We start from the raw sequence: 8,875 nt of genomic DNA on the forward strand, positions 1-8,875 counted from the left end.
TCGTGACCCCTAGTGAAGTACGCTATGATTTTGCTGTGATCTGAGGGGTGTCAGTGGGCTGACTGAATGCTCTGAGAGACTGGGTTGAGGTTGGTGATAGTCGTCTACAGTACTGCTGCCAAGAGATGAGCTGTAGGTGTACCTACCGTAGGAGTCCCCTCGAAGCTTACCATTACCAGCCTACATATGTACAGACCCAGACTAGTACATGTTCCTGGGTCTGGAAATGATTGATCTCCCCCTCTAGGATGGGGGAGATCTAAATTAAAGTATGGGGATTTTAGTGGGGGTATATAGGTAGCACACAGGATGGAAATGTTCTATGTTGAGATTATTTCCTTATTTATTTCCAAATGTGCCTGTTTTTATTAATTTAAGTGGGTTAGGTCTGCTTTATACCAAATTAGCATACTCCCTGGGTCTCTTCCCTGTTTCACACCTGGTAGTTTGGTGGATGGGACTACCAGCTCTCTGTAACCTAAAGGGCAACCAGTGGGTCCATCTCCTCTAAACCATGTTTCTTGTAGGATGACAATGTCTATATTTTCTTTGGTGAAATGTCCTCACTCACTCACTCACACCACAGAAACATCACTGCTCAGAGTTTTCTATTCACACCAGGCCATGAACTTTGAGAACACCGTTGTGAATGAGTCATGGCACCTGTTGACAGCAGGTCAGAGTAGAAGCCTAGAGTTACACCATCCAGTAGGTCTAACTTGTACTAGACACTACCCAGGACAGTCTTCTATGAATCCAATAACTTGTTCCATACAGATCCTATAATTCACTAGTGGACATTGGCATCCTAGCAACATGACAAAAAATCTGTGGTCAATGAAACTTTAATTCTAGATGTGGTAAAATATTGTAGAAAACTATAGGATCTCTATACTTTGTACTGTAACCTATTCTGTGGCAGCCTATGTTCATGATGCGGGTCTCATAGAATGTCTCTTTGTCATCTAGGCTAAGCCATCTTATAACTTTAGGGAAATGCATTTAATGGCCTAGTGAAGTATACTGTAGCCAATATATAATTGACCAAGCAGCGGTCATGGAACAATTACAGTAAGCTACCACTGGTGCTGTAAAAACATATACTACCACAGCTACGTTACTGTAGCTAGTGGGACCTATGGAGACGATAACGATTGAGTAATGTTGTTCATTTCCAATGCTAGCCTTATAAATGTGACTAGAGAATATAATTGAAAGGAACAAATGAGTAAGAGTGGTTTAGAGGCAGTGAGATCTGGTAACGGAGGGCAGTACAATCCGGTTACATCATTTGATGATGAACAGTATGCTTGCTGAGCTCAGCCTGACAGGGTTATGGTGTGGGGCAGACAAGCAGTGCAAGCTGGGAGAAAATCAACTGTGCCACAGCAATTAACCTGCTGTAACGGTTATCCACATAATCAAACAATGCTGACATCTTAGATTGGTATAATGTATTGGTGTTTTCCTCTCCTCACGCATGAGCCACATCCTATTGCTTCCAACCTATTCAAAAACAGCACTTGCCCAGTGCTAGCTGTGCCACCAGAGACTCTGGGTTTGAGSCCAGGCTCTGTCGCAGCCGGCCGCGACCKGGAGGTCCATGGGGCGACGCATCCGGGTTAGGGAGGGTTTGGCCGGTAGGGATATCCTTGTCTCATCGTGCACTAGCGACTCCTGTGGCGGGCCGGGCGCAGTGCACGCTGACCAGGTCGCTAGGTGTACGGTGTTTCCTCCGACACATTGGTGCGGCTGGCTTCCGGGTTGGATGCGCGCTGTGTTAAGAAGCAGTGAGGACGCATGGCTCTCGACCTTCGTCTCTCCCGAGCCMGTACGGGAGTTGTAGCGATGAGACAAGACAGTAACTACTAACAATTGGATACCAYGAAATTGGGGAGAAAAAGGGGGTAAAAAAAAAMAWGAATCWAAATKTTAAAAACAGCACTTGCCAACTTTAATTGGAATGAGGTAGTCTTTCAACAYGTTTGTAGGTAGTATGATTAGGATGTCTGATTTTGTTCTTCAACATTGACGGTTAACGTTAAGGTAYACCTCTCTGTCCATCTTCCTCGCTCTTATCCCTCTTTGTCTTTCGCGCTCTCTCTTTCTCTCTCAGGGTCCATCTCGTCATGTGATGCATTCCTCAATGTCTTCCAGAGTAAGGGGCTGAAGCCGGAGGTGATCTGTCCCTGTGCTAGCTCTCCAGAGGCCCTCACTGTAGCCATCAGGAGGTGCACACAAACACTCATTACTATGAACTTTTATACAAAACTCTAAGTTTACTGTCCTGTGGGTTATGGCGGTTATAGCTGCCCCCCATCTGTTATATATTGTAGCTCAACTTCAAATAGCCCCTGCTTACAGTAACGAAGGCAAGTTTAATTAAATCTCAAATTACAGGAAAAAAGTTAACTCCCTGCCCTTGATTATGGCACTGTAAAAAGCTTACTGTGTGCGCCACATGCATCACTTATAAATGACATCTTGACATTACGGATACTGTGGCAATTACGTCATTTCATTTCCAGGACACAGCTTCAAACTCGCAAATCTAATCAACGGCCTGCCAATAAAACCCAATTCCCATTTATACCCTGTTGCCCACACATATACACACACACACACACAGCACCATTAATGAAAGCACCCCCATGATGGCGTTGTCCTGGTGTTTTATGGCCCTCCATTTCCCCGGGGGCGTCGAGCTCCCGCTTCCACTAAGGGAGTAGCCCCATCCCTAGCCGTCTAATTGGCAGATTTTTAAATGGGATGCAGGCTTTGATTTGGGGATGTGTATTTTGGAGCTTGTTGATAGGGGCGCTACACTGTGGCTGACCCTGGTTCTGACCCCAACCTCTCCGTGTATACAGTATGTGCATGTCTACCGGGTGAATGGGATATGCAGAAGACCCATTTATTTTGTTGGTCATGAAGTAAATGGACAATAAAGTAATCTTCCTGTTAATAGGCCGACAGACGACAGTAACCAGCCCCCAGGAAGAGGAGTGCTGTCCATGCAGGGTTTGAGTCACGGGGTCATCCGGGTGGACTCTGAGGAGAAGCTGTCTGTTCTCACCTTGCAGGATGTCGGCACTGTCATGCCAGGAGGTAAACACCAGGGTTGCAATTCCGGTTACTTTCCCAAAATTCCCAGGTTTCCAGAAATCCTGGTTGGAAGATTCCCGGCATCAGAATGGAATAAGAAGGAAGTCTGGTAACCTGCAACTGGTGTTTCTGGAAAAGCTGGGAATTTTGGCAAGGTTACTGGAGATTGTGTAACCCTATTACAAACACAGCTTTATGTCTGCTTTATGCCCCTAGCAAGGATAGAAAGCAGTATAGCAAACAATGTTCATAGATTCATTGAATTTACCACGCACACACACATTACTTGATGTATGACTGAATTATCCAAAAAAGATTGTTTTGATATCCATATTTTTAGATGAAGTAGAAGTTGTTCATTATCCAGATAACGTCATATGATAACGAGAGTTTCCATCAAMTGGAATCTTGTTTTCCATGTAAAATCCTGGCATTACTCACGACGACGCCTCATAACTGACGAACACGCATAAAGAAGTTATATTGACCCTGAAATAAAAATATAAAAAGTGTAAATAAAAAAGCATTCCTCAACAGAGAGTTCAACCTACTTTTCTAAGGAGTGTGTTTTTGTGATTTGGCTCAGTGGGAGGGTTGGAGAGGGTAAATCAAATGTCACCCTATACCCTACATAGWGCCCTACTTTTGACCAGAGCGCTATGGGAATTATATAAAGGTTTTGGGACGCAGAAAAGACCGAAGAAGAGGGGTTGTGTGGTGGGTTTCTAGAATCCGGAGGGCCCTGACCTCCCCAGCATGTGGTGCCAAGATGAGTGCCTGGCTGCCTGATAGAGTCCATAAAGAACCTTTACACCCACACAGAGGCCCTGCAGCCATGACCCAGGGCCGCGGGCTTCCCTACCACCTCCCTACCCCTTAACCTGTCTCCTTCCAGCACCAGATACGGGTGACCCTAACCTCATTTCCTCACCTGCTCTCTGTTAGGGGTTTCCTGGAAGTGTGTTGATGTGCTACTGAGGACGCAACACCTTTTTATTGAACACAAGGGATGTGTYCCAAATGGCATCCAGTTCCTTATATAGTGCACTACTTTCTACCAGAGCCCTACGGGTACTGGTCAAAAGTAGTGCACTAAATATGGAATATGGTGCCATTTGGGACACAGACCAGAGGAGTGCACCCTCAGCTATGTGCTGCAGAGTAATGCAGTGACTATATCATGAAGTGCACTTGGCTTGATGTGGATCATTGAGGTAGCTGGGCCTGGCTTCACTGCTCTAAACCCCTCTCTCTCGCTCGCTGCTGTTTACTAAAAAACTCTCCCTCTTTTTTCCCTCGTCTCTCCTCCTCTTTTTGATTTTTTGCAGCTCTCATGTGTGTAGTGAAACCAGATGGGGTTCCGCAGTTATGCAAAACAGATGAGATYGGGGAGCTGTGTGTGGGTTCTATTGCCACGGGGACGTCGTACTACGGTCTCTCAGGCATGACCAAGAACACCTTTGAGGTAAGGCCTAACAGCATGGTGTTATGGGCTGAGCTACCCCTGGGTCCTGGCTAGGGACGGTTAGGACGCCTGGGGATTGGCTCTAACTGCTGCTGTTCAATAGTTCTTAAAAACCATTCCACATTCCTCAAGTGCTCTATATAATCCATTAGTGGAGAGAGAGAGTCATTTAATGGAATTGCACCCTTATGCGATGCCTTCATTCATTCAGTTGTTTTATTTATCCATTGGGCTAATTTAATCACTCTCTGTGTATTGCAGGTTGTTAGGAGAGTGATAAACGAATGTGTATGTCTGTACTCTAGGTGTTCCCCATGAACAGTGTTGGGGCTCTCATCAGTGAGTACCCCTTCACCAGGACAGGCTTGCTGGGCTTCGTGGGTCCTGGGGGACTGTGCTTCATCGCTGGCAAGATGGACGGCCTCATGGTGGTGGGGGGAAGGAGGCACAATGCTGACGACATCGTGGCTACAGCCCTGGCTGTGGAGCCCATGAAGTTTGTCTACAGGGGGAGGTGGCTGTTCATCTATCAGTTGTGGATAGGGACAGGAGTTTTTCTTCACATGTGACCTTACCAGGAAAACCTCTGGGCCCTATTTAAAGGCTCTATTTCTTGGTCAAGTCCTGTGGACTGGAAAAGCTCCTGACACTACTTAAATAAGAAATGATGGTGATCATAGCTGATTGATTGTGTCTGTGCTTATGCAGTGTTGGTAACAGTATTGGTCTCCTGTTTCTCTATGCTACAGGATAGCTGTGTGCTAATGCTAACAGTGTGGTAACAGTATTGGTCTCCTGTTTCTCTATGCTACAGGATAGCTGTGTGCTAATAGTGTGGTAACAATATTGGTCTCCTGTTTCTCTATGCTACAGGATAGCTGTGTGCTAATGCTAACAGTGTGTCTCTCTGTGCTACAGGATAGCTGTGTGCTAATGCTAACAGTGTGTTAACAGTATTGGTCTCTCTGTTTCTCTGTGCTCCAGGATAGCAGTGTGCTAATGGTGTTGGTCTCATTCTGTATGTAATTATATGGTTGGTCTCCCATCTCTCTGTTCTCCAGGATAGCAGTGTTCTCCATCTCTGTGTTACATGACGAGAGGATCGTGGTGGTGGCAGAGCAGAGACCTGATTCTACAGAGGAGGACAGCTTTCAGTGGATGAGCAGAGTGCTGCAGGTGTATACACACACACACACACACACACACACAGTATACACACACCAGTAGACTGAGCCCTGTACTGTAATAACCCAGGTCTCTGGGCTCCTGTCCATAACCAAAGAGTCTGTGGTTTCACTATTAAAGCTGTTTCCAGCTGTGTGATTGCAGTCAAAACAAATAAGATAACATGTTCACTTCCTCTTGATCCAATTACACATGGCCTTGGTGTCTTTACCGTCTTTACGACTGTAGCCATATTCCACCTAAGTTAAATGTTCACTTAGACACGCAGTGATGTCAATAGGAGACCAAGTGAGAATTTGACTTAATAGGAAGTTAGGATTTGCTCCTTAGCCATCCATACCTCACATCTCAAACACTGACACCGTGTTCCTCCACATACAGGCAATATGACCTGTCTTTACTACTGTAAGCATGTCTACATTTACATTTAAGTCATTTAGCAGACACTCTTATCCAGAGCGACTTACAAGTTGTCATATACAGTATAATAGTGCACTACTTTTGACCAGAGTCCTTTTGATGCACACATCACGCTAATCCCTGTACCCTTCCCTCCCCATACAGGCCATAGATGGGATCCACCAGGTGGGGGTGTATTGCCTGGCACTGGTCCCCTCCAACACGCTTCCTAAAACCCCTCTGGGGGGAATCCACCTGTCAGAGAGCAAGCAGCTGTTCCTGGAGGGCTCCCTGCACCCCTGCAACGTCCTCATGTGTCCCCATACCTGTGTCACCAACCTGCCCAAGCCCCGGCAGAAACAACCGGGTCAGACACTATATTACACCATAGGACACCATCCTGAGTGGGTCTGCCTGGGGGATTGATAGTTCATTTGTTTAATAGAAATCCTTAGTTTACATGGTGATAGAGATATCTACAGCCATTTAATTCATCTTCNGATAGAGATATCTACAGCCATTTAATTCATCTTCATATTTCTTGATTCTGTTGGATGAGGTGTAGAACTATTCAGGACTGTACAGGGTGTGTTTTGTAGTCTGGCCTGGTGACTATTGTAACATGTCCCATCTGATCCAACACATCCCATAGTGTAACTGTCACCTCTCTCCATTAGTTCTAGTACTGTGTTGCCCCTAGATAGATGTTCATTTACAACACAGGTTTCTGTCTGAAAGGCACTCTGTCAGAGTAGAATCCATCCAGTCAATTGGCCYATCCATTCRGTTGCCTTCGCSTCTGAACACAAGGTCAATCTCAGCCCACCCGGTCTCTGTAAATCTCTGGGAATTAGGGGGAATTCACTGCAYACACAATGTGAGCTAGTATATATCACTGTAAATCACAGCCAGGGATATAGATTCCACATGTTTGTATCAGTGTGTSTCTCTGTATGCGTGTTGTCTCACCTTTATCCCTCTGTCCACAGAGATCGGGCCTGCCTCTGTGATGGTGGGGAACCTGGTGTCGGGGAAGAGGATTGCCCAGGCTAGTGGCAGGGACCTGGGCCAGATGGAAGACAATGATCAGGCAAGGAAGGTGTGTGTGCTGTGCTGCTCTCTGAGGGCTTGGTTTTCATCAACACCATCTACATCAGCACACTCATTAAACCATGGACTGTGGGCTTCCAGCTGAATATTAGGCTATGTCCCAAATGCCACCCTACTCCATACATAGTGCCCTACTTTTGACCAGAGCCCTATGGGCCCTGGTCAAAAGTAGTGCACTATATAGAGAATAGGATGCCATTTTGGGATGTAGTATGAATCAGCTGAATATTGGCACACTCTCCATGTTTAAGTTTACCATTTACTATAATTTGATCCCCTCATATGTAAAAACACTATAGTTGTACTGTAGTTCAGCCGTTGTTCATCTATAGTCTCCCAAAGTCATCTGAATGATTTATCCAACAWCTGTTGTATTCTACATCTATCATTCTATTCCTTCTTTCATGATATCTAAGTGTTTATATGGATGGATCAGACCATATACATTTCTGCTCTCATGCCTTGCACAACACAGGAACAAATACCACCGCCCCTTGGTCCAGTAGGATGTATTGTTACTCTGATTTTTGACTCAAGTGTCAAGGCTAAAAATGTCCTGGGATCGGTAGACTGATGTTACAGAACTAATATGGAACAAAGCGTTTAAAAGGATTGTTGARACAGGCAACATTAGGATATTTAGTATGGACAGTAAGATATTTCTTAATGKTATTTTCCATTTCATAGACGGATGTCTAAGAGGCTCTCTGTCTCTGAGATACCTAATAATAGGGTGTGTAACTGTACCGTGGACTGCGCCCCAAATGGAATTTTCCCTATGTAGTGCATATGTAGTTTCCCTTTGTATTCCCTCTTGGCCCTGGTTAAAAGTAGTGCACTAATATAGGGATTAGTGATCCATCGGGACCAGTGCGGTGTGTTTGCGATAGACTGAAGTAGATGGATGGGACTGTAGAGTGCAGAGTGCCTACCCAGCATTAGTTCCAAAACTCAGTGGAAAACAGAGAGAAAGCAATGGATACAGGGAGACCTGAGGCCAGTTGTCAGTACCTAGAGCAATGGATCAGGGAGACTGAGGCCTAGTGTCAGTACCTAGAACTATGGATAACAGGGAGACCTGAGGCCTAGTGTCAGTACCTAGAGCTATGGATACAGGGAGACCTGAGGCCTAGTGACAGTACCAGAGCTATGGATACAGGGAGACCTGAGGCTAGTGTCAGTACCTAGAGCTATGGATACAGGGAGACCTGAGGCCTAGTGTCAAGTACTACGAGCTATGGATACAGGGAGACCTGAGGCCTAGTGTCAGTACCTAGAGCTATGGATACAGGGAGACCTGAGGCCTAGTGACAGTACTAGACTATGGATACAGGAGACCTGAGGCCTAGTGTCAGTACCTAGAGCTATGGATACAGGGAGACCTGAGGCCTAGTGTAGTACCTAGAGCTATGGATACAGGGAGACCTGAGGCTAGTGTCAGTACCTAGAGCTATGGATACAGGGAGACCTGAGGCTAGTGCAGTACCTAGAGCTATGATACAGGGAGACCTGAGGCCTAGTGACAGTACCTAGAGCTATGGATACAGGGAGACCTGAGGCCTAGTGTCAGTACCTAGAGCTATGGATACAGGGAGACCTGAGGCCTAGTGA

At 45.8% G+C, this 8,875-nt stretch overlaps 1 protein-coding gene across 3 annotated transcripts in view; it reads left to right on the top strand.

Moving 5' to 3' along the window:
* LOC111956486 (disco-interacting protein 2 homolog C-like) overlaps nt 1–8,875 on the top strand; it is a 244,206-nt gene that overhangs the window by 212,677 nt on the left and 22,654 nt on the right. For all 3 annotated transcript variants that reach the window (XM_023976930.2, XM_070436526.1, XM_023976935.2), the window contains 7 exons: nt 2,117–2,231; nt 2,969–3,108; nt 4,434–4,570; nt 4,876–5,084; nt 5,632–5,746; nt 6,320–6,521; nt 7,144–7,253. In XM_023976930.2, the coding sequence (XP_023832698.1) occupies nt 2,117–2,231; nt 2,969–3,108; nt 4,434–4,570; nt 4,876–5,084; nt 5,632–5,746; nt 6,320–6,521; nt 7,144–7,253 (1,028 nt within the window). The remainder of the gene's footprint in view (nt 1–2,116; nt 2,232–2,968; nt 3,109–4,433; nt 4,571–4,875; nt 5,085–5,631; nt 5,747–6,319; nt 6,522–7,143; nt 7,254–8,875) is intronic.

Source organism: Salvelinus sp. IW2-2015, linkage group LG32 (genome assembly GCF_002910315.2).
Source record: "Salvelinus sp. IW2-2015 linkage group LG32, ASM291031v2, whole genome shotgun sequence".
NCBI classification, from domain to species: domain Eukaryota; kingdom Metazoa; phylum Chordata; class Actinopteri; order Salmoniformes; family Salmonidae; genus Salvelinus; species Salvelinus sp. IW2-2015.